General features: G+C 33.0%; 1 protein-coding gene and 1 long non-coding RNA gene across 2 annotated transcripts; one reads left to right on the top strand and one right to left on the bottom strand.

Moving 5' to 3' along the window:
* Positions 1-4,440: 4,440 nt before the first annotated feature.
* Positions 4,441-26,254, bottom strand: LOC132716442 (uncharacterized). Its single transcript, XM_060699716.1, has 2 exons — positions 26,165-26,254; positions 4,441-8,795 (listed from the first exon to the last, which is right to left on the bottom strand). The coding sequence occupies exon 2, from the start codon at positions 8,781-8,783 to the stop codon at positions 5,649-5,651; it is 3,135 nt and encodes a 1,044-aa protein (XP_060555699.1). The 5' UTR covers positions 8,784-8,795; positions 26,165-26,254; the 3' UTR covers positions 4,441-5,648.
* Positions 13,496-16,922, top strand: LOC132716443 (uncharacterized). Its single transcript, XR_009623806.1, has 3 exons — positions 13,496-14,478; positions 15,358-15,544; positions 16,533-16,922. It is a non-coding gene; the product is annotated as an uncharacterized LOC132716443 (long non-coding RNA).
* Positions 26,255-27,428: the final 1,174 nt, after the last annotated feature.

Here is a 27,428-nt window from a genome sequence, read left to right as displayed (position 1 = left end):
AGGGCCATGATGGCCCTAGATCGCTCACCTGACACATCAAACTCAACAATTACCTAGACAAGCATTCTGACCAAGTCTCATGACAGGTGAGTGAAAAATGTGACCACTACAGTGTTAACAAGGATTATCCATATTTGAGCAGTGTGACCTAGTTTTTTACCCAGGTGACACATATTCAAACTTGACCTAGAAATCATCAAAACAAACTTTCAGACCAATTTCCAGGATACTTGGATCAAAACAGTAGCAACTAGAGTGTTAACAAGATTTTTCTATTTTTAGCTCCGGTGACCTAGTTTCACATGCCATTTCAAACTCATCCGAGCAATTACCTACACAAGCATCCTGACCAAGTTTGATGATAATTGAGTCGAAAATGTGACCACTAGAATGTTAACAAGGTTTTTCCATATTTGGGCGGTGTGACCTAGTTTTTCTCCAAGATGACCCATGTTCGAACTTGACTTAGAAATTATCAAAACAAACTTTCAGACCAATTTACAGAATATTTGGATCACAACAGTAGCCACTAGAGTGTTAACAAGATTTTTCTATTTTTAGCTCCTGTGACCTAGTTTTTTATCTGAGATGACCCATGTTCGATTTAATCCCAGCAATGACCTAGACAAGTTTCCTGACCAAGTTTGATGACAATTGAGTCAAAATTGTGACCACTAGAGTGTTAACAAGGTTTTTCTATTTTTAGCTCCTGTGACCTAGTTTTTCATCCGAGATGACCAATGTTCGAACTCATACGAGCAAGTACCTAGACAAGCATCCTGATCAAGTTTGATGACACTTGTGTCAAAAATGTGACCGCTAGAGTGTTAACAAGGTTTTTCTATTTTTAGCTCCGGTGACCTACTTTTTCAACCGAGATGACCCATGTTCGAACTCATCCGAGCTTTCACCTAGACAAGCATCCTGACCAAGTTTGATGAATATTGAGGCAAAAAATGTGACGCTATAGTGTTAATAAGGTTTTTCTATTTTTAGCTCCGGTGACCTACTTTTTCATCCAGGATGACCCATATTCGAACTCATCCAAGCTTTCACCTAGACAAGCATCTTGACCATGTTTGATGATGATTGGTGCAAAAATGTGACCGCTAGAGTGTTAACAAGGTTTTTCTATTTTTAGCTCCGGTGACCTACTTTTTCATCCGAGATAACCAATGTTCGAACTCATTCAAGCTATCACCTAGACAAGCATCCTGACCAAGTTTGATGATGATTGAGGCAAAAATGTGACCTCTAGAGTGTTAACAAGGTTTTTCTATTTTTAGCTCTTGTGACCTAGTTCTTCATCCGAGATGACCCTTGTTCGAACTTATCCGAGCTATCAACTATATAAGCATCCTGACCAAGTTTGATGATGATTGAGGCAAAAATACGACCGCTAGAGTCTTAACAACTAAATGTGAATGAAAAAATGTGACCGCTGGAGTGTTAACAAGGTTTTTCTATTTTTAGCTCCGGTTACCTAGTTTTTCATCCGAGATGACCCATGTTCGAACTCATCCGAGCTATCACCTAGACAAGCATCCTGACCAAGTTTGATGATGATTGATGCAAAAATTTGACCGCTAGAATGTTAACAAGGTTTTTCTATTTTTAGCCCCGGTGACCTACTTTTTCATCGGAGATGACCCATGTTCGAACTCATCCGAGCTATCACCTAGACAAGGATCCTGACTAAGTTTGATGATGATTGAGGCAAAAATGTGACCTCTAGAGAGTTAACAAGGTTTTTCTATTTTTAGCTCCGGTTACCTACTTTTTCATCCGAGATGACCCATGTTCGAACTCATCCGAGCTATCACCTAGATTAGCATCCTGACCAAGTTTGATGATGATTGATGCAAAAATTTGACCGCTAGAATGTTAACTAGGTTTTTCTATTTTTAGCTCCGGTGACCTACTTTTTCATCGGAGATGACCCATGTTCGAACTCATCCGAGCTATCCTGACCAAGTTTGATTATGATTGAGGCAAAAATGCGACCGCTAGAGTGTTAACACCTAAATGTGAACGGACGACGGACGACAGACGACGGACGACGGACAATCATCGATCCTAAAAGCTCACCCTGAGCATGCTCAGTTGATCTAAAAAGTAACCACTAGAGTATTAACAAGGCTTACTCTTCTTTTTTCAGCTTCTATGACCTAGTTTTTCATCCGAGATGACCCATGTTCGAACTCGTACGAGCAAATTTCTAGACAGGCATCCTGGTGATTGATGTAAAAATGTGATCACTAGAGTGTAAACGAACGAATGTAGATGGACGACGGACGACAGGCGACGAACATTCAACGATCCTTAAAGCTTATGTGAGCTAAAATTATTAAAGGTCATAACTCTGGACTAAACTGCTGAACCGATCTGCACAACTAGACTTGATAATTGTCATTCCTGTAAAGTTTGGATGAAATCGCTCAGGTACTTTTTGAGGACTAGTCCGGACAAGTTTTGTGACGGACGGACAGACAGAAAGACGAAAGAGAAATGATCCCTTTATGTCGTATGTACTCTGTAGTGTTGACATAAAAATGACCCTATTCAAACTTTGAGTAGTATATAATAAATTAAATGTAACCTTTTTTCCTTGTTTATTTAATATTTATACTAGGTCTGAAGTATAAATATTGCAGTTTCTCAACTGAGGTCTTTTGACATGACCAGACTGGAAATAACTTTTCGAAATGATATAGGTCTAGACCAATATTTCAGATCATTCGTTCACTCTGTTTGGCCGAAAAGTTATCTTAATTGTGGAAAAAATGACCCAAACTTGAAAACGTTGCAAAGCTTTTCATTCCCATCGGGCTAAGAACAGCACACAAATACGATCTGGGTATATTTCCTAATTCATCAGCACCTAGCTGATCTACGGAAGAAATTCAAATTTTATATTCCTTTGGGCTTTTGAACTTCAGTGGAGTTCCTTTAAGAGAAAGCAGCTCAAAAGAAGTGACGTAGGAACGACTGAATCTTTTTAAGACATTCATTTCTATCTTATAAGCTTCTTAATAAGTCGCTGTCCTACGTTTTATAGGAAGAGAACAGAATAGACATTTTATTAGACTTATACATGTATATCATCATAATACGTAAACATCAATGATAACTATGTCATCTAGATTATATAACAAAAGTTTAATCAAATGCACTTTGACATATATTTACATATAATACATACATGTTTAACAAAGACAGTAAAGTTATATGTACTTTCGCATCAGGTCATGTATTTATCAATGAATTTCGAATAACAAATGCCTCTATCATAATTATATTGGCAAAACCTAACAATAATGTTTATAGCCATGAAGCGTTGACTTTTTAGATATACGTACACGTATTGTTTAACATTAAGTAAGTTTGACTCATTATTTTTGGAAGCTTTTTTATGCTTCCTGAAGGGAGGGCATAAAGTCGCCACCTCGTCCGTCTGTCCGTCCGTTCAGCTTGTCCTGAGCATAACTTGAAAATCCTTTGACATGATTTGTTTAAACTGCACACAGTGGTTGTGGGCATCGAGTTCACTAAAGAACCATAACTCTGTTTTACCCCGTTTGTGAATTATCTTGTCCGGAGAATAATATAAAAGCCATTGGTATAATTTGTTTAAATAATGCACACAGTGGTAGAGGACATTGAGACGGAGTGCAGTGACAAAGAACCATAACTCTTTTAGCCGTGTTTTTAAATTATCTCCGCTTTTAGAAAAATATTGTCCGTAGCATAGCCTGAAAACAAGCAATTTGACCTCTGGAAGCCGTACAATATTTTTCTATTTATAGCTCTAGCGGCCATTTTGTGCAGCGAAGCGGAACGTGCTGGCGATATGTACAAGTTATTTAACGAAAACATTTTGACGCCATTCAACAAATTTGAGTTGTAAAATGTTAATAAAACACAAACAAGAAACATTACCGCCAATGATGCATAAATATAATTAGAAATTTCAAATTTACAAATGCGTATCTGTTCACACTCTACCTAAGAATGAAACAAACTTCATTCATTATAATTTACTATCCATATTTTAAAAAAATTCAACGATGTAAAACAAAACGTCAAGGTTTACTAAATATCCTGACGGTGTATAGGTTATCCTTAAGGGAAAATAATTTTCTGCTAATTCGTTCGTTCTTCAAACGAAAGAAATTATATGATTCATCGTATATATCGAACCTTCAACCTACTTTAAACGGCATCTAACACCTTGTCACTGAGTGAAGCGTTATATAAACAATTTTAAGTTATACCATACTTTAAAATCCGCACGATTTCTTTCACGAGTACTGACCTAATATGGTCAGTGAATATCTAAATATAGCAGGTCAATATTGCCATAATAAGTCGTAAATTAAATCCTTTTGAGGACAGTTAATGCAAAATAGACTTAAAGGATTTTCAAACTTAGGCCTCCTTTAATAATAAATATCCGTCAACGGTTTAAAAACAGCGACATTGTAGAAAATTGTGTTGGTATTTTTTTTATTCAGTTCCTATTATCAAGGGGGCCAATGATCCCATAGCGCTCACTTGAGGACAGACTTTTATTTGTGAAAAAACAGCTAAAGCTATATGTGTAGGTCACTAGGTCAATATCTAGGTCATCTGATATCAGATCTAAATTCTACACCTGACTTGTGCACATGGTCAGACTGGTGTCATACCTGTACGTAGTCAATTCAAAGGAAGATCATGCATGTTATATTCTTACTAAATATGAAAAACATCTGACACTAAATAAGCTTTCATGAGGAACTAAGTTATTTCATTGAAAAAGAGCCAAGGTAAATTTGAGTTTGATATACAGAATAAATCTTTTCCTAAAAATGTTCTGATATAATATGAAGTCAATCCATTCATTAATAAATAATAATCAAGTTTTAGCCAGCTATAGCAAAAACAAAATGAAAATTTAACAAAATTGACCTTTGATATCAAGGTCATTTATTAGTCAAAGGCAATGTCTAGTTTTCTTTTCTTAAAAGTCTTTCCTGAAAGATTATTATGTTTAAATTTGAAAACAATATATTCAAAAATAAAAAAGTTATAGCCACTTTAATAAACAATCAGCAAAAAAAGCAAAATTTAGTCATTTTACCTTAAAGGTCACGGTCATTTATGACTGCAGGGTAATGTTAGTCTGGTTTACTTTAAGGTCTTGTCCCAAGGACTGTTGTGGCCAAGTAAGAAGATAATACACAAATAACTTGATAAGTTGTGATCAAGGTTGAAGTTCGCGGACGGCAATGGCCGACATGACTGTAACAATACCTTTACCTTTTTTCTTTAAGAAAGCGAGCTAAAAAAGAACCATAGAAGGATCATTCCTGTAAAAACTGGTCAATGTGCAGTCATTAGTTTCAAGGGAACTGATGTTGAAAGATATTGTGAAGACGCACGACGATGGATGACGGACGGAGTTGGATCACAATAGCCCACCACGAGCACGTTGTGATCGGGTGAGCTCACACACATTGTTAACAGAATATTTCACACAATAAGATTTTGAATGGTCAAATATATCAATTATTGTTTTTAATATAATGAAACTTACATAATGAATTTACAACTCAACAGTACTGCTATGGAAATATATATATGTATGAATTAAGACCTATATAAAACTAGCGGCGGCAGAAATAAAAAAGCTGAACAAATAAAACTATTGATATAAATACTAATATGTAATGTCCTTTCCATGGTTCTCCTATTGAACGTTCGCGTATACCTAAAAAATCCTCAATATCGTCATTAAGAAGGTCTAAAATTTCAATATAATTTGAAGAGTCCTTACTCAAGGTGATCATTTTCTGTCTTGACAAGTTTAGATATTGTTTTGCAAGGTTAATATTACCCCAACCTCTGTGACAATTTCCATATTTCATAATTTCGAATAAAGACATTGAATGCATTAAATATTCAACCGGATAGGACTTTAAGCATTCAGACTTTGCGCTTTTTAAGGCATTGTCATGAAGAGTTTTCATTTGATTTAGTTCCTCAGAATATCGTGTAGTTTCCCCAACAACATTATCTTTTTGCATAACTTCTTCCTGTATAGTATAAGCTTTCGACAAAATCGACATCGATTCAATATACTTTCCAATTTTTTGCAAAGCTTTGCCTAAGAAGAAGGCTGAATAAGCTGTCCGACGATGTATACCCAATGTTGAATGATACATATTGAAGGACATGTTGAAGTATTTGATAGCTAGGAGTATATTGCATTCACCCATATTATAATACAAAAATCCAACATTAAAGTAACTTGCAGCTAAAATTGGGTTTTTCTTGTAAAGATTTTGTAGAATGTTAAGCGCATTTATATAGTGCATTTTGTCGGTCACATATGTATGTCCTGTTGCGTATTGTACAAGACCTTTTGTAGAGAATGCTTCAGCAACTTTCAAGTCCATTTTGAGGGCAGTGAAATACTTAATTGACCGATCAATCAACTCAATGCCCTTTTTAACATCTTTCAAACTCCTAACAGTTTCCGAAATTATTTTCATTTGTGGATACAAAGCTAGAGATCTGCCAGAAACAAATAAACACAATGCTTTATCTTTTGCATCAATCAATATTTCGCATCGCTCTTCGTCGTTTATCATCCTTATATTCTTTTCAATAATGGTTATCGAGGCGTCATTTTTATTCATATGCTGGAAGAAATAAATATCACCCTTTTCACATAGAGAATAAATCATTTTTATCATTAAATCAAAGTCCCTGTCAATTTTGAGTACCATTGCTGACTTATAATATACATGCATGGAAAAAACTGTGCTAAACACGTCATATGTTAACAGTGGTGATACATAGTAAAGCATTTTGTAGTAAATTCCCTTCAAAGAGTAAACGTGGATTCCATCATATTTATTAGGTAACTCACCGGTTACAAAGAAATTGTAGAAATCTGTCCCAAGGAGTTCGGTTCGAACTGGAATATTTTCTTGTTGCCAGAAATCTTTAATGCTACGTCCATTTTCAAGCATTATCTTTAAATTTTCTTCCAATTCGAATAGTCTTAACATATCAATTTTCATTGACGCTGGTGATAAAAAGTCTTGGGCAATTGCGTTGGCCTCGTTAATAAAGTGTTTATTAAAACAAAAATTTAGCTTTATATCAGTGATAAGAGAAGTATGCTGTAAATCCCGTTCACACACAAACATTAATTTAAAGGATTCGTGAAGTGTAAAATATCTTTCATTAGACCCTACTGATTGTTTGATGACTGATTTCATTGTAAGCGAAGTCAGGACTTGTTCAAGATCGAAACTGCACAATTTCAGAGCTGTTAAAGAAACCTTTGATGGAAAAAAAGAAATAAAGCGTACAAATATTTCTTCGACAGGATTCAGTAGTTCTAGAAAAACTAAACGAGATTCGCATGCATTTACTGGCGAAGCTTTCAGTAGTAATCCTGATACATCATCAGCATTATGCTTTGTTTTTATCACATGGGTGAACATTTCCAGAAAAATGGGCGAGCCTGCTGAATATCTAGTAAGTGTTTCTTTTATTTCGTTTGGAATACCTGTTTTGATCCGATCTATAAGATGTATTGATTCATCTGATGAAAGCGGTTTTAGATGAATTAATTTAACACTATATTTAATGAAATGAATTGGTTGTGAAGCGGTTAAGATAATGTAAATATTTTCATTTTTATCCAACATATTATCAATCACATATTTCAAATCATTCCCTTTGTCATTTGTACCTCCATCTAAAATGATGAGTGTCTTTCGTTTTATTTTCTTTGTCATCAGCTCCATGAAACTGTTTTCAATATTGTCATAAGTAATGTCTCGTTCAGCATAAAATGACTTCAAGACTTGTAATTCCATTTCTCTTACTTTACGAATACTGTACAGAGGTACATAACAAACGCAAAACCACGGAAATGGCCTCCACAATGATTTTATGTTTCTTCCAATGACCAGGCTTGTAGTTTTTTTTCCGATTCCCGGAAGACCATACAAAACAATTACACGTGTTCCTGAGATTAACGCCGCTGTTGATTCCTCTATTTCGTGTGTACGGCCTTGAAAGTATCCAGGAATATGGTGTTCGGGAAAGTAAGAGGGAAAAGCAGATGGTATTAAATTAGTGCAAAGAAGGTATATGATGCATGTCATAATTATGATTATCACTAAACTACAAACAGTTATAACACGTCTTTGAAACTTTTCATATTCTAGTTTCTTCTTTTCTTTTGCTATCGATACTCGCAATTCTGCAATAGTATCTGATGGAAGCGTGTCATGTTTTATTTTCTTCAGTTTGGACAAATGCTTCTTACACAAAGGTGAAAGTTTTAATATTTCGTTTTTGATTTTAGAGTAATTGTCCTGAAAGTCGGCATCACTCAATTTTGTCCTTTTAATGTGCATGCAATTATTTCTAATGTTGCGTAACTTATCTATTGCACCCCCAATAGTAGAAGATATTTCTAATGAAATAGGTTTTGAATATAGCAACGTATAACAAAGAATGGTGACATCCCATTCTTTCCTGTCACCAGATGTCTTCATCAGGTCTCGAAAATTCCGCCTTCCAATTTTATCAGTTAGACCATGAGATGATTGTATGTTCGCGAACTCATTTAAACTTTTGGGGTCATCTTCCCAAGGAGCCGTTGGATATCGCTTGTCCCATTCATGTTTAAAGACGTCTCTCATTACTTCCGCAACAAGGCTAATAACGATATGAGCCAGCTTAAAGTAATTGTAGGTCTCCTTTGAATAATCCATACTTATTTAAATCTAAAATATAAAAAGGTATATGTCATTAAAACAAATTTAAATTTCTTTAGTCATTATACACTGAAAAATTGGACAGCTTACTATTGCATGTGAAAAATAGTTTTGCTTTAAAGGCCCATTATGCACCAAAATCTTTTATTTCTCGAAACCTTATTGAATTTTTTGATCGTATTATAACGCATTCAAAGTTTAAAAGTAGCTTTGGCTTATAGAAATGTCAATAAATGTACAATCACAAATTACGCGGATTAATATCATTTTAATCATTGAAAATTTCATCGGCTATTTCCGTAAAGCTTCGGATTATTGTGATCGGAATTAAATGCCGCCTAATTTAGACTTTCTGAAAAATAAAGGAAGGATGTTGACTCTAGGACAATCGACAATCGATAATCAGTTTCTACCATAAGTTACGCACCTGAAAAGTTAATCCACGTAAACAAAGCGCTATTTTTAGCAATGCCGATTAACGAACACTTCAGCGCGTATAACACAAATAAATCTGATTGTCGAGTAGTGAAATATTATATACATGTCGGACTGTTGCGCTAAATTATTTACAACAGGTTTACCGTGAACAAAATATCACGTATGCTAAATTCAGAATCTTTGATTTGCTTAAGCCTTTATTATAACTTGGTCGGGTAACACGCTCGTTTAGCAATTGAGAGGTCTGGGGTTCAATTCCAAGTCTATGTAACTATTTTTTTTTTAATTTAAGTGTCTTTTGAGCGTTTTTAACATGCTTTCATAAGGAATAAGCCACGATAGGCAAGGATAAAGTGTGGCTGTCATAAAAAATATACACATAAATGATTTCATATTGCAAGTTTGAAACTCTGGCCATGCAAAATTCCGTATGTATCAAACTCAAACTGTAATAGCAAAAATCTAAACGCATTCGCATTTAACATGCTCTAAAATCTACATAAATGTTATAAAACTCATGTTAGCCTTTTCTAAAGAAGGAAAAATACAATCGTTTCTGGGGCATTATGGGCCTTTGAAAATGGAAATGTTTTCCCATTAATTATTGTTAAGAAACAATAAATAACTTTCAGCAAACAATCGACACTAGCAAAATGATTAATCAAAATTGATGAAATATGTATAGCAAGAGCCACCGCCGGGCGGGGGCAACGCTCGACCTTTTACTTTCTCTAAAAGCTAACCAAAAAAAGAACGATTTAATCAAATCGTAAAGAAAAAAGTTAAGTTTTACTTTTTTATTTTTTTTATAATTCTGTCTTGTCACACTAGTTTTAGCAGTTACTGAATTATGGCAATTTAACATAAAACCTTATAATTTTACTTTGACGATCAATGTCACCTTATGCTCAAGGTCAAGGTTTATTCAGCCTTTAAGAAGGTCTTGTCCAAAATGTTGTTTTGTCAAAGTATGAAGATAACCCATCTCTTAATTACCAAGTTACAGTCAATTAAAGCAAAACTCAGTGAAAATTCAATAGTATAACCTTCAAGGTCAAGGTCATATTAAGGTCAAGGTCAATTTGAGTTAAATATACATTAAGGTCTTATCTTAAATGATGTTCTGTATTAATAAGAAAATCAATCTATTCAATAATAATAAATATTCAGTCAGTTACAGCAAAAAAAAGGAAAATTTAAGCAATTTGACCTTTAAGGTCAGGGTCATGTACGAGTGAAAGTCAAGGTCTGTCTAGATTACTTAAAGGGCTATCCTTAAATAATACTATATTCAAGTTTGAAGACAATCCATTCAAGAATAACAAAGTTATAGCCACAAAAAGCAAGAAACAAGCGAAATTTGGACATTTGACCTTGAAGTCAAGGTCATTTATGACTGAATTTCAAGTTCTCTCTAGTCAACTTAAAGGTCTTTCCTAAAAGATATCTAAGTTTGAAGACAATTCATTCAAAAATAAAAAAAATATAGCCACTAATAGCAAAAATTAGCAAAAAAACAAGCAATATTTAGACATTTAACCTTGAAAGTCAATGTCATTTATGGATGGCTAATGTTAGTCTTATCTACATAAAGGTGGTATTGTCCCAAGGGTTGTTGTGGCCAAGTATGAAGACAATACACCAAGGACTTAAAAAAGTTATGACCAACATACCAGTTTACGGACGGCAACGGCAACACCGACATGACTAGAACAATACCTTTACTTTTCAACAAAAAAGTCGAGCTAAAACTGTTTCCCTACCCCACCCATTTTTACACGTGTTTCACCATTTTACTACTTAGACAGTTTTATCTTAAAACATCCCTATAAAATACCAAAGTGAGGGGGTGTTTTCAAATTGTCCATAAATCTTCTCAAAAGTATCTATTGCTTGATCTTGTAAAGTATCAAATACTTTTTACCGTGTAGTTTTGATTTTATTAGCCTTTGAAAAACATCAGGTACCATATTTGTTAGCATTTTTAAGCCAATAAATACATGTACATATATTAATGATGAAATTAAAATTAAACACTTTTTCGGACGAAGTCCGTCTGTCATCAGTTTGACTTCCTGTAGTATTTACAGGGAAAGACTTAATATAAGAAGAATTTCATTGGTCATTTAAAATTATAAATTGAAATTGGTGAATCTCATTGGTCACTCCAAGATTGAAGTTAATGACAGTTCTAAACATTCTAAAAAGTGTAAAGGATAGTTCTTATCATTCTAAAATAACATTTTAAGGATATCTCTATGATAAAATGTGATGGATAGTTTTGCCACGATCAAAATAAAATGTAAAGGAGAGTTCTGAAATAAAATGTACAGAAATGACGATAGTTCTTTAACTTTTAAGATAATATGTAAATGATAACAAAATTTATAAAGTCAAACGTAAAAGAAGTAAAAAGGACACCTTAAAATGAAGTTGGGCTTCTTTGAAATATCATCAATATCAATATGCTATAATTTAATTTCAATGTTTAAACAAGAACCGGTTGAACCGGGTGATGCTCCCCGAGTAGGGTTTGGACACAGAAAAGTATGAGAAAATGAACAAAGGGCAAAAACTCTAAAACTTAGGCAGTTATGGTTCTTTACACTGCACTTCCTATTCAATGAGATCTACCTATAAAGTTTTGTGTTGATATCTCTTTTGTTTCAGAGTTATGTCCCGAACAAAGTTCAAAGTGTAAAAATGAACAAAGGGCAATAACTCAAAGATTAGGCCAGGCTTTGTTAAGGGTCTTTAATCCAATGAGATCTATCTACATACAAAGATCCATGTTGATATCTGTTATAGTTTAAGGGTTATGTCCCTAAAAAAGTTCAAGTATAAAAATGACAAAAGACAATAACTCCAGAATTAGGCAAGACAAAATTATGGTTCTTTAGCACTGCACTTCTACTCAATGAGATCTACCTACCTACAAAGTTTCACGTTGATACCTCTTATAGTTATAGAATTCTTTCCCGGACAAACTTCAAAGTGTAACAAGAGCCACCGCCGGGCGGGGCAACGCTCGACTTTTTACTTTTTCTAAACGCAAACATAGAAAGGTTTGAACATATCTTAACGTTTCCTTTTTATAAATTTAGTTGGTCTGTCTTGTCACATAAGTTTTGTTTATATATTTTGTATATATATATATATGAATAAAACATTAAGCAAATTTTTAAAAATAGCAACATTACGCAATTTCTAAAAATAGCAAGATGACACAATTTCAAAAAATAGCAACATGACGCAATTTCTAAAAATAGAAACAATGACGCAATTTCTAAAAATAGCAACAATGACGCAATTTCTTATAATAGTAACAATGACGCAATTTCTAAAAATAGCAACAATGACGCAATTTCTAAAAATAGCAACAATGACGCAATTACTAAAAATAGAAACAATGACGCAATTTCTACAAATAGCAACAATGACGCAATTTCTAAAAATAGAAAAAAATGACGCAATTTCTAGAAATAGCAACAATGACGCAATTTCTAAAAATAGCAACAATGACGCGATTTCTAGAAATAGCAACAATGACGCAATTTCTAAAAATAGCAAAAAATGGCACAATTTCTAAAAATAGCAACAATGACGCAATTTCTAGAAAAAGAAAAAATGACGCAATTTCTAAAAATAGCAACAATGACGCAATTTCTAAAAGTAGCAACAATGACGCAATTTCTAGAAATAGCAACAATGACGCAATTTCTAAAAGTAGCAAAAAATGGCACAATTTCTAAAAATAGCTACAATGACGCAATTTCTAAAAATAGAAAAAATGACGCAATTTCTAAAAATAGGGGGAAAAAATGACGCAATTCCTAAAAATAGCAACAATGACACAATTTCTAAAAATAGAAACAATGACGCAATTTATAAAAATAGCAACAATGACGCAATTTTTAGAAATAGCAATTTATAAAAATAGGGGGGGAAAATGACGAAATTTCTAAAAATCGGGGGGGAAAATGACGCAATTTCTAAAAATAGCAACAATGACGCAATTTCTAAAAATAGAAACAATGACGCAATTTCTAAAAATAGAATCAATGACGCAATTTCTAAAAAAAGAAATAGAAACAATGACGCAATTTCTAAAAATAGCAACAATGACGCAATTTCTAAAAAAATAGCAACAATGACGCAATTTCTAAAAATAGCAACAATGACGCAATTTCTATAAATAGAAACAATGACGCAATTCTATAAATAGAAACAATGACGCAATTCTAGTTGTTGTTGTTGTTGTAAATATATATATGACGCACGACGCGAGAAAACCGGTCTTAATGACACTACAATAAATGTGCACTACAGCGATTTAAATGACGTCACTCTTATTGTGTATACACATGTAAACACGGAAATGATTTTTATCGTGTGTTATTGTTTTTAAGGTGTATTATCGTAAGGATTCACAGAAAAGTTTATATGATGGAGGAGGAGTTAGAAGTAAGTGTCTATAATGTATAATTTATGAAAAACAGCAACAAAAACATATCATGTTTATTAATCAGAGCATCGAATTGATAAATATTTACTGTTGGTAATTTAACACTGACGTTAACAGTTTTGTACTCACTACTGTACTGTACTGTATATCCACAGTACACCAAGACTAGTATGCTTTGAAATACACAAGAATAAATTAATCGGCAACGTACATCGGTGCCTTTATATAGAATATATTTACGTTGTTTTGATCTTAATTAGATCTATGTCTACTGTATTGTATGGGTTTACCAATTGCTTTCATATTTTATAGGCTAATCTAAATTTAGATTGCTAATCAGCCGCAAGTTACATTAATACTCTTTTTCATAATTCATTTAGAATATGTTTCTATAATTCATTTAGAATATGCAAGCAATAAAATAATATATGTCCATCATCATGGAATGAAAAAAAAAGTTTTTTAGATTTAATATTGTCTTTTATTGATTAATTAGCACACGTAAGAATTGTTGAGAGAATAGCTCAGTGGATAATGCAGTGGCCTCACATACAAGCAAATCGAGTTCGTATCCTGGCTGATGCCAAATTTTTATATCCGTTTTTTATTCATTATTTTTTGTCATTCATAGGATCTGAAATCCCTCTACTCGGATTATTTTGGGAGAACACCTATCAACTCACAAAACAGATTTTTCGAGAGATACTGACTTTGATTATTCAGACGTGAAAAAATGTGACACTAGTGCAACGACAGCACTGTGGGACCACGTTCTTCTCGCACAAAAAGGTAATAATAGGAAAAATTGTAATAATAGGAAAAGAACAATAATGTAGCAATACACTAATAAATAAATTAAACAAATATCTGCCATGCTTGAATTTTTTCCAAGCGTATTTTTATAAGATTCAATACACTAAAGAATTTAAAAGAATGCATGTGATTTTTATTCGGACTATATCATGATTCCTATGACCGTGATTACAAAAATCGTGGTTTTAAAATCTTCAAATTTATGTTTTACATAGGATATTCTTTTTGTAATTTTATTGGAACGTGATCTATATAATGAGTGCATAAGGCGTAGTGTTGCCACACGTGACTCAGAGGAAAAGTTTGTCCATCTTACATTTATCTTGATATTTTTTTTTATTTTGTAGCAAAATATTTACAATGATATAAGGGACAAGATATAATATATACTCTAAACTACCATCTTATACAATCAGATATATATCAGTACTAGGGATATACTACTAACATACCACAACCACTACTTGTCAACTCATATAGTATTAGTACAAATACCAGTACTGCTGCACCAGTATATTTAGTTTGAAAGCAAATAAATACCATTGCTTTAACATTTTAGGGATTTTACTATCATTTTACCAAGTCTGTACACAGTTAAAATGTCAGTCTTTTAACTTGGTCCTACTATTTTCTCTAAAGTTAAAAGACTTAATTTGTGTATAGATTGTGTAATTAATTACTTATTTGACTATATTTTAACAAGTATTCGTTATATTTTAGGGCTGGTTGCGTTGGTTAAGACAAAATACAAAATATATGTATCATGAACACTGTAGTATTGTTAAAAAGCACTTCAAATCGCAGCAGGTAATTAAGGCTTTCAAATATTACAAAAAATAATAATTTTCTTTTAAGGACATGCGCGGTGTTTAGTTGATACGGGGTTCGCACATCTAAAGATTAGATTCCGGTGGCATAATTTAGAAACACTTCAACAGCTGGCCCATGTTAAAGAGATGTCATCTACAAGTTACCCCAAGTTGTCATGGCGACAATGGAAACCCGTTCTAGACGGATTTTTCAAACCAATTATTGGTTTAAGGTAACATATGTTTATCTTATTTAAATGCAAATGTTGAAACTCAGAACTCCAGACTCAGAAAATATCTTAAACATGAAAAAATTAAGGGTTAATTGTTTCTTTAATTGTTTACAAAGAAGTTTTATTTTCTTCTTCGATTTAGTTTTAACTTTATATTATGAAGACAATGTAGATACTGTATAAATGATCCTTAAAGAGTAATAAGCTCTATCTGTTAAAATACTTAATAAAATTAAACGTCCGTGGCCGAGTGGTTAAGGTCGTTGACTTCAAACCACTTGCCCCTCACCGCTGTGGGTTCGAATCCCAACAGGGACTTTGGATTCTTTCATGTGAGGAAGCTATCCAGCTAGCTTCCGGAACGTCGGTGGTTCTACTCAGGTGCCCGTTCGTGCCTGAAATAATGCACGAAAGGGCACCTGAGGTCTTCCTCCACCAGTAAAGCTGGAACGTCGCGATATAACCTATACTGTGTCGATGTGACGTAAAACCCAAACAAACAAATAATAACATTAAAAAAAAAAAACAACAGAAAAAAACATAAGGAAATGGTTCTGTAATCACATATTAATAGAAATTGTTGTTACATAGTATGTCTCCACATGTATATTGTTCGTGATCAGCATAAAATGTTTCGGAGCAAAATATTATGCAGAGGGAATTCGCAACATATATCCAGCTAATACACTTTAATGTGAAATTCTGTAACATTTTTTTTCTGGTTTAATTAGATTTATATGTACGGATAGTCTTATTTTACAAAAAAAAAATATTTGACACACATTTACAGTTAATGAAAATCAGTCATGTGACCAAGTTTACTGTCATGCTCTAAAAACTGTCCAAGCTCTTCCGTTCTTTTAACTTACCGAGTTGTGAATGTGCTCCGAATTATGTAGTTTTTTTATTTTTATTAAAGCATATAAGGAAATAAGTTTGCGTTATTTTTCATTACGGATATTGATATTTATCATTTTTCTATTGATAGAAAATTTCCGGTTCCAGTCGAACAAACCGTGTGTGGTTATGGGCAAAATAACACCTGAAGGCGAGGAATATTTGATTCAAGTCTTGAAAGAACACGGATTCCGGTTCAGTTCATGTGTCCGTCAAGCGTTATTACGCATAGGGAATGTCAGCAGTGTCGCGAAGTGTGCGTGTGTTCGTCTGTCAAGACAGTTAATCATATTATCAGTGATTAAGGTGCACTGTTATAACAGCTAAGTGCAGATTTAAATATCCAGAACTGTTCTTGTTTGTTGTTAAAATATACGGCCATTGTTTCTGTTATAAAGAAACTGTTATAAAGAAAAAGAGAACTTTTTTATTTAACTATGTATTTTTTTCATAGGTATTAAACGTTAAACGTAGACTTATATACTTTTGTTGATTTATTTCTTTTGGTATTTACCTAAAAATTTGTCTCATTTCAATCTATGTGACCCGGGCATACTTAAACCCACCAACACACCTGTACCTTCCCGTTCAATATATATTTGTTTTTCAAGCAGTATATAGTATGAAAAATTCCCTTAAAGATGATGAATAATTTTGTCCACATTAAAGGTATATAGTGTTGTAATGGTTGAAAAAACAATTATTTGCGCCATGTATGACTCGCTTATGGGTGTTGTTACAACGTTGCTAAGCAACGCTAAAATCGAAATAAGCCTGAAGTCTATAGTTTAAATACCTTAATTACTAACTTCTTTACAGCTTAAACATACTGATGCAGTGAACTTAAGATTTAAATATTATTGCCGTTTTAATTTTCCAATTAACAACGTTAAACGTCAAAATTTAATTTTTCGACGTCATTTGCTAACAAAGTGATCAAATATATGACGTTCGTTAAATTGGTATATCTAAATAACTTACCCTTTGATTTGAAAACGGTTTTCACCGTCATATTCAGAAAGAAATTCTCTACAATAATATGTGAAAAACCAAATTTCGAAAAAAATGTCATTAAGGCCGGTTTTCTCGCGTCGTGCCTCATATATATATACAAAAAATGAAAACAAGTGCCGGAAAAAAGTCACATATAATTAAAACAAAAAACACAGTCCATGAGTTAACTTAAATAATTAAATAATTAAATAAGTTAACTCATGGACTGTGTTTTTTGTTTTTATTTTTATATATATATATATATATATATATATATATATATATATATATATATATATATATATATATATATATATATATATATATATATATATATATATATATACACACACACACACCAATAAATATATAATTATGGTCATTTAATGCACAAATCTGAGAAAATTCAGTAATTTAACCTTCAAGGTCAAGGTCATTAAAGAGCCCAAGCAAATTTGGGTTTGATATAAACAACAAGGTCTGGTCCTTAAGAATGTTCTCTTATACATGTAATATGAAGTTGATCCCTTCAATAATAGCAAAGTACAGTCAGTTACCGCCAAAACAATGAAAATTTCAATAATTTGACCTTCAAAAACAATGTCATTAATGAGTGAATGTCAAGGTCTTTCGGTATATTTTTAACAGTTATCTTTGATAATATATATTATATATATATATGATATATTATGTTCAAGTTTCAAGACAATCCATTCAAAAATAACAAAGTTACAGCCAATAAAAGCCAAAAAAATGAAAATTTCAATAATTTGACCTTCAAAGTCAAGGTCATTTATGAGTGAAGGTCAAGGTCTCGTTGGTTATTTTTAAGGGATATCCTTGAAGATTATTATGTTCAAGTTTGAAGACAATCCATTCAAAAAAAACAAAGTTACAGCCAATAACAGCATGAACATGCAAAAATTGGACTTTTAGCCTTGAAGGTCAAGGTCATTTATGGATGAAGGTCAAGGTTAGTGTGGTCTACTGAAAGGTCTTGTCCCAAGGGTTGTTGTGGCCAAGTATGAAGACAATACACCAAGAAATAAAAAAGTTATGATCCAGGTACAAGTTTGCGGACGGCAACGGCAACGCCAACCTGACTATAAGAATACCTCTACTTCTTTTTTTTTTTTTTTAAAGTCGAGCTTAAAATGAACATAGGGCAACAATTCAAAAATAAGGTAAGGCTGAGTTACGGTTATTAAGCACTACACATCTACTCAATGAGATCTATCCACCTACAAAGTTTCATGTTGATACCTTTTATAGTTTAAAAGTTAAGTCCCGGACAAAGTTCAAAGTGTTAAAATAAACAAAGGGCAATAATAAAAAAAATTAGGCAAGGCAGAGTTACGGTTCTTGTGCACTGCACATCAACTAAATGAGATTTATCTACCTACAAAGTGTCATGTTGATACCTCTTGTTATTTCAAAACTATGCCATGGACAAGAATAGCGGAAGGACAGACGGACGGACGGACGGGCGACAAAGCGGCGACTATATGCTCACCCTTCCGGGAGCATAAACATAGGTATTTTCTTAATAGCTACCAGAAATAATTATCATGTCATTGTTATTCAAGCAGAAAACTTAGAAATAGAAATAACATAATTTTGCATTTTAAAAAGATTTACTCCGGCTTCGAGTATTGTTTTAAAATTGTTTGTTTCTTTCCAAAAGGGATATTGGGAGGAAACAGATCAATAAAGTTATACATTGTAATAATATATCCCTTTGTAATATATAAACTTGTATAAGGATTTTGAATGAGTCAGTGTGACCTTGACCTTGACCCGAGGTAGCCCAAAACTGCGCTCTGCACATCATCTCAGTAATATAAATATTTCTGCCAAATAGATTTAATCAGTTAATTTCCTAGTATCGGTTTAAAAGAAAAAGAGCAGACATAAAATAGTGATATTGATACAAAATGACTAACAGACCGGACACGAAAACTCCTATGTAAGTCTATATAAATAAATTAATCGGAGCGGGCCAATTTTGATCTTATGAAGCAAAAACTTGTTTTCTGGACATACAAATATTTCCTCAAAATGTCTAAATTTCTTTCTATTGGTTCAAAAGATACAAAGCGGAGACATACATTGGATATTGATACAAAAGTGTAACCTTGACCTGAGAAAGGGCAAACCTGCGCTCTGCACATCGTCTCATCATGGTTAACATTTTTCTGCAACGTAGTTTTAATTTCCTTCCACCGGTTAAAAAGATACAGACGGACGGACGGACAACCAGGTGCATAACAATATACGCCGAAATTCCCGAAATTCTTTCGGGCGTATAAAAACAGTTTACTATTCAGGGGCTTCAATGCAGATAACAGTAGTTCTAGCCTATTTGAATACTCTTCAAAACTGACGCATTGAATTAGGATGATACGGATGGCAAAGGAATTTTTAGTGTTCTGTAATTTTCACTTGCTTAGTCACAGTATTCAAACAAGTCCACTTCCTGTTATCGCAAGTAAGGTGCAAGTTAAAATACTAGTATATAGGCTCCCAAGTAGGATACAGAGATCGGAAGATAAACATGCACTTTTACTCGCAAGACAAAATTTTTACCATTACATGTTTAATGTAAGCATTTAAATGTTGAAAACTCGTCGCTAGAGGGCGTAGAAAGTAGCTTGCACTTTCCAGTACTTCCATAGACAAGCTCAATCAAACCGAGCCTGCAACATTTTCAATTTTGGACTTTCTTTAGGGATTCCTTTTCTCTATATTTTAAAATGTGTATTATTGCATTAACGCTCAAATTGATAAACGGAGAAGACAACAGGTATTACAGGACACAATTTCGTGAGAACACGTTTTTAAATATGAGTGGCAAACAGCGTCATGTGTATATATATAGTTTACTGAACTGAAGACAAGCACGTTGAAAGCATGAAAAAATGGTTTCTTTGAACGAAAAGCAGATACAATACGCGGAAACAACGAATTAGACGTATACAAACGTTTATGGAAGAATAGCGCTAATGCGCCTTTTGTTTTTGTGCATGAACATTTGCAGTAACACAAGGACGATTTAAATGGCCAGACCCTGTGGCAACTGTATCGAATTTATTGATGACAAGTTTGAGACACAGGTGATAGAGGTCCGTTATTAAAGTTAGTTATTTGTTTAATAAATGCTTTATGAAACTATACTCGTTTTAAAAAGATAACAAGAAACATTTCAGCGCCAAGAAAGAACTTTTTCAGCAAATGCCACTGCAAGCAGGGTAACATTTTATCAGCTTTAATTAGTTAGCAAAATACTTTTCAAGTAAATGTAAAAAAAGCCAAAGTCATATTGGAATTACTGTACAAGATGTGTTTTTTTGTCCAAGTCTGAACCAAATCCATCAGTAAACACGAAATGTCAAAATGGCACATGTCTTATTCACTAAACCATTAATGTGTTGTAGGTATAAAAGCCACAGAGAAACGATATGTTTTAGTATTTGTTAATAAACAACAACACAGTATTGCATTGATATTTTCAAAACAATAGATAAAATAGTTCCATTATTTAAACAAGTATATTCAATTCTAGTGCGATATGGTACAACAATAACAAGCAATTTTCAAAGTACTGCAAGCAATACAAAAGTCCCCCGGCCGGTTAGAACCCAAGCAACATTCTGAAGGGCCATGGAAACTTAATTATGCTATTATAGAAGACATTAATGAGCTTGAATTCTTTGAGTTCTTTGTTTATCTGTATCATAGTAATGTGTTATGTTTACCTGCCTAGCTGCTAGACATTTGCGACATAATGTCGTGAACGATTATCGAGGAACAGTTACGCTAATATTGAGGGGTCATCTCAACACATATCATGAATACATTTTTTGTACTTTGAAAAAGGCCAGGATAATTTACAGTGTTCCTTTCCTTAAATAGTAATTTCCATTTTTTGTTACTACAAGACAAACAGATGCCAAGTTCCCTAAGTCAATTCGGATCTTTTCTAATAAGCTCAAAGCCTAAAGCGCTGGCAATAATTAAAAATATAGAAAAGTGAAATTGAAATGGAATGAGTTACTGAATCGGACTTTTTCGCGATATTTATACACCACAACAGCAGGTGTCAAGTGCCGTGTGTGGCAGTTGGAAAGAGGTGCCCCGTACTTCACTTCAGTGTTGCTATATTTTTTCTGGTCTTAGGGATAATTGAGTCCAGGACTTTTGAGTGTTGAGAGTTGAGTACCGCTTAAGCCGGTGCTAGGGGGCATGAGGGATGTTGCACTTCTATTATTCCTCATGTACAGAATCAGTTCACCGAGTTTGCAATTTCATGATTTTTGCTGTTTTTAATGCTTCCGAGGGATATAAATTTTATATGGAATATTAAAAATACATCCGCATAATGCTACAGCATAATGCGTCAGTAAGATACACATTGATGAATTTTATTGCATTTAACCTAGGGTTTGAAAGTGAACGATGTCTAAATATATTGGGAATTTGATGAAGATTTAGGGTAACTGATTTATGATGTGAATACTAATATAGTTTTACCGTTTTTCTGAATCATGGTCATGGTCATCTGGATTATTTATTTCGGTACGATTTTTGCTTGTAATCCCACCACGATTCTTACTGAATTGGCAGAAATGTATTTCATTGCACACATAGTTCCAAATTCTTTGAGTTGCGTTGGAAGACACCCGAAACACTTACATTATTCTTTAGATAAGACATCCCAAAAGGCACAGAGCACTATCGTTCAGAACATTTTTTGTAACGATCTTATCCGACTTTTATGATATTATCAACATCATTTGAAAACGATATAAATGTATCGTCAGTGAAAGTCGGGATCCGGACTTTAATTCCATGTTTTTATTTGGAAACCAAAAAGATACATAAAATGTTTTACTGAAACGATGTATGTTCTTATGGAACAAATGCGTGTACATATGGCAGTTAGGGCTATTGATGGCACATCTCATAGAATATACCGACCTGAAATAAAGCCACAGGAATTATACTATTCAGGACAAAGGCAATATTACCTAATACAAACACAAATTATCGTTGCCAATGCTTGTGTTATCCGGTACTTAGAAACCGCGTTTATTATAAAATGTTAGATTATTTTGAGATTATCCCTTTATATAACTTGTCCTCGATCCTCAATCCCCGTTCCTCACTATTAGCCGCAAGTGTCTAATAAGGAAATTATGTGTATAAAACCGATAATCAAAAGATCCAGTTTTTTCAGGAAGAATATGTATACAAGTAATTTATGTTTCAACATTTGTCTATTTTAAGTAACTTTGTTAGAAAAGTTCTTTAAAACAGTTCTAGGGGCGGACAGACAGAGGGCAAATATTTAAACATTTAAATTGAATCCAGAATATAACATTTATAAAAGCAAAATTTTCAAACTAAAGAGGAGATAACTTTTGTAATAAAGATGCTAGAATTACGAACATTGTCAAAAATGCTATGAGTGATGAAAAAGAACAATTATATATAAGTTCAAAGTAGATACCATTTAAAGTAACACAGAAGAAAGGTTGAAAAAATGACTAATATTAAATCATAAAAATGTATATCACAGTCAAATCTTGAGTTAATGATACTCCTGTTTACAGCTAGGATTTAAAACACATTATTAAAATTGTAAAAAGATAAATAGCAGGCAATTTAAAATTCTGAGCCGAAATATGTAAAGACATAGTAAAAAAATTAAATACTGTTCATAAGATGACTTTTGATGGCAACCTTTAAACTTTGTAACCTGTTGATCTCCGTTAACTCTACAGGTAAATCATTCCATAATCTAATACCAGAGAAAGCAAAGGATTTAGAACCCTGACATTTGACCTTAGGTAGACAATACCCACCCTTTAGACTAAATCTTGTACTATAATTATGTACGGAATCTTGTGAAATAAAGTGTTCAGACATGTAATCTGGAGATAGGCCATTTTTTATCTTAAAAACATGACACAACATTATCTGTTCAACTCTTTTGTGGACCGGTAACAAGTAAAGGGACTTAAAGTAGGATGGTCATTAATCTTTCCAAAGTATAACTAAATTTGACACATATCTTCTCTATCAAGTATCAAGTATCAAGTGAGTTGCGAGATATAACATAATTTGCATAACCATTTGAGAACTTTATTGCTAAAGATTCAATAATTTGTATGATAACGTCACTATTTAATTGAGTCGAGGTTTGCGCCAGGGCCTGATCTTCTCATAATCATGTTTAAAAATTATACAGTAGTATGTATGTATTCTAGGCTTAATGAGGGTACATCCGCCCTTTCAGACACTGCGAGTATGCCCCCTCCCCCCGCCCCCCGGCATGTCACCATTCATGTAAAGGTTATTACCTACCAAAAGGTGTTTTTTGAATTCAGTAAATTTACTGAATGATACTAAATATGTATGCAAATCGATTTTTGTGACTATTTTGATGCACGGGAGGACAATGGAACCATTATATGCATCCTAGAGAAAATGACAAAATGAGTGATCATATCTTTCTGCCGAGCTTGACTGACTGATAAGCTTATACAACTTGGACTGGTACCTGACACATGTTTTCCGTATGCATTGTCGACATGCAAGAGCATTATTTCCATTTTACAGAAGACTTATTTTGAATGAAATTTCAGCTAAAAATGAGGTTTCGTTTTCAATTTTGTATAATAATACTACATCTAATATACATTCTACAAATTTGTTATCAAGGTTTATAGAAATTTATTAACCATACAATGTTTTAATTTTTAATGAAATGTGATTATTATCAGAATTTTGTTTCGTATAAATAGCGTAGGTTGAATATAAAAAGCTGCATATTTGTTTATTTTAACGCTTTTATGTCTCGGTATGTGACCATTAATCAAGTGTATGTTGCATTTATCCCATCTGTGGAACATCATGTTCGAGACTACATGGACCTGACGTAATTCTATATATATGGACTTTAGTTTAAATGATGTTCCATTTAAAAATTCAAGTATTCTACGGCATAAAAGTAATTATAAAAGACACAATTCTGCAGCTTTCATGTTTTATCCCTCAGCATATTACAATTAACCAAAGTTCTGATGATAATCAAATTTCAATTAAATGTAAGCCATCAAGTAGTCAATGCATTTCTGCAAACTTTGATACCAAATACGCCAATATTTTGCTTCAGTACGTATACACAATTTCTCTGTTACCAAGTGCACACTTTCTTTTTGCAACTAATTATTAATAGGTTGGTTCAGCAAGATCATTTTATTTGTTTTGCCTGCTTTTCGTTGATAGGGCGGGGGGTGCTTGACTACATTCTGTATCATTCTTTACAATTAAATTGAGGTAAGTTTTATGACCGTATGATGAAAACGCGAAATCACGAAACTACGATAGTGAAAACGCGACAGTACGATGGTGAAAACACGATAGTTTATCGCGCTTTCATCATCGTAGTTTCGTACTGTCGCGTTTTCATCATCGTACTTTCGCGTTTTCATCATCGTGCTTTCGCATTTTCACCATCGTAGTTTCGTGATTTCGCGTTTTCACCATCGTACTATCGTTTATCGCGTTGTTGTATCATTCCCACAGCTCAATTAAGCTCCATGCAAAAATTAAATATGACTGGTTGCATATTGCAAGAATAATTCAAATTTTCACAAACGGATATTTCAGCATTTAAAATAAAATGGCAGCCATGGTTTGATTGAACCTGTTCACAACGAGCGGTGCAAATTTTAATAGTACTTTGACAAAATGTGTGACTTTGTTTCAAAATTTTGGAAAAGCTCCACCTTGTTCTTGTGAAATCCTGCTAAAGGCTTGGACAAAATATAATTGAAACGATATTTTATGGAATTTTTATTCCGTGCCGCCTTTATTCCATTGATTGACTGGCCAACAGATTACATTTCCATGGCTTATGATTTGTTGTCGCTTCAATGTGTGTTCATTTGTTCTGTGAACGCCGCTCTGCCTTGTTAATTTTTTTTTTCATTAATGACAACAAATCATAAGCCATGGAAATGTAAGTTCATTAATAAAACTACATGCTACAGATTAAAAGTACTAGCATAAGTGTACGCATACGATTCTGATTCTCGGTAATGACGAAAATGTACATGTATATCTATGTGGGCAACAAAAATTCCTTTTAATTATCACTGTCATAAAAACGGTTGGAACTTTAAAAAATTTTTTTAAATTTAAATTTTAAAAAAAAAGAATCGGGGGCCCTTAAACGAGAAAAAAATGGGCAAACTAAATAAAATGGAATTTTGAAACGGGATCTGAGGTTATGATGCCTGCATAGCATAGCACAGACATGACGTCAAAAGACAAATTTAAAAAGTAGGCAACATATCCTATGGTGATTATGTTATTTTCAAGTAGGAATACTAGCTAAAACCACCAAAGTTTAAAGTCCTTTGTCACGCGACTTCACGAAAGACCGGTGGGGACATTTCAACTTTATGAATTCCCGATTTCATCTTCATGAATTCACAATTTTAACTTCATGATTTCACCTTTTCAACATACGGAATTCACGATTCAACTTAATGAATTCACGATTTCAACTTCACGAAGTCACGTAAACTGTTTCCGTTTTCTTGAACAAATCATCAGAAGTGCTAAAAACCATGGTTTATCTGAATTTTGTTTTGTTTACCGCTTATCAAAAAATATTATAATTACACTATTTATTCCAGATCATAAAACTAAACTACAAACCTTATTTATAAGATAAAATAACTATCCATGTACGATCCTAATAAAATCCATCCAATTTTCAGAAAATAGAGTACACGCAAATACCCACATGTATATGCCCATTATTTACTTAACTGATTATTCACTTTAAGGCCCGGCTCGAGGATAATTTGTTTCTGGTTATTTTTTCAATAAATAAAAGATCATAACAGGAAATAAATGCATGTTAGTGCCTACAACTGCCATCCTTTTATTATATTACCAGCTTAATATTAAGAGGTTAATTAGTTACGTAAATAGTTAACCTCTTAAACAACTAGTTAATTAATAGGTTAACTAGTAACGAAAATACCTAACTAGTAAACCTATTAATTAACTAGTTAATTAATAAGTTAACTAGTTACGAAAATACCTAACTAGTTAACCTATTAATTAACTAGTTAGTTAATAGGTTAACTAATTCTGTAAATACCTAACTAGTTAACCTCTTAACTAGTTACGTTACCTCTTAATATTAAGCTGGTAATATAATAAGAGGATGGCAGTTGTAGGCACTAACATGCATTTATTTCCTGTTATGATCTTTTATTTATTGAAAAAATTAACTAGTTACGTAACTAGTTAACCTGATAACTAACTAGTTAATTCAGAGGTTAACTTGTTACGTAACTAGTTAACCTTTTAATTAACTAGTTAGTTATTAGGTTATCTGGTGGCAGAAATATGCCACCATAGTTTACAAGGAATAAAAATTCCCTCTCCATCCATGACTGAGTAAACATTATTTTCAGGCGAACAACATTTACTTAGTATATCACCATCAGAGAAATATAATATTGATAAAAAATTCAATTTGATTTTTTCCATTGTACAGAACGATATTACCTTACTGCTCAGTATATGGGTATATTGTTATGATATTTGAACAGTCGAGGTTACCGGGAAAAGAATCATTTCATACAGATGATACAGTTGATATTATTGTTGTTGTTGTTGTTTTCTTTTCTTTTTCAGTAGAATCTATGCTGTAATAAATATTATGATTTATGACATAAATACAACTAGTACTGTAAAAAATCAAAGTTTATTACGGAAGCTTATAAACTGAGAAATTTAACACTTGAAAATATTGCTGCTTCTTAGATTTTATTTTCTTTGTGAGTTAAAATTTAAATAATGTTTGATATTTTGTGATTACTTATTATTCAAAGATTAAATGTTCAGTAATTTGTGTAATATCTATGTAAACTGTATGTCTTGACCATATTTAGTATTTTTGAATGGT

Source organism: Ruditapes philippinarum, unplaced genomic scaffold (assembly GCF_026571515.1).
Source record: "Ruditapes philippinarum isolate M1 unplaced genomic scaffold, ASM2657151v2 ctg6262_1_1_1_1, whole genome shotgun sequence".
Taxonomy (NCBI): Eukaryota; Metazoa; Mollusca; class Bivalvia; order Venerida; family Veneridae; genus Ruditapes; species Ruditapes philippinarum.
This window is presented reverse-complemented; position numbering and strand designations above follow the sequence as displayed.

Coding starts and splice junctions, on each gene's coding strand:
- LOC132716442 (XM_060699716.1), bottom strand. CDS start 8,783: ATGGATTATTCAAAGGAGACCTACAATTACTTTAAGCTGGCTCATATC.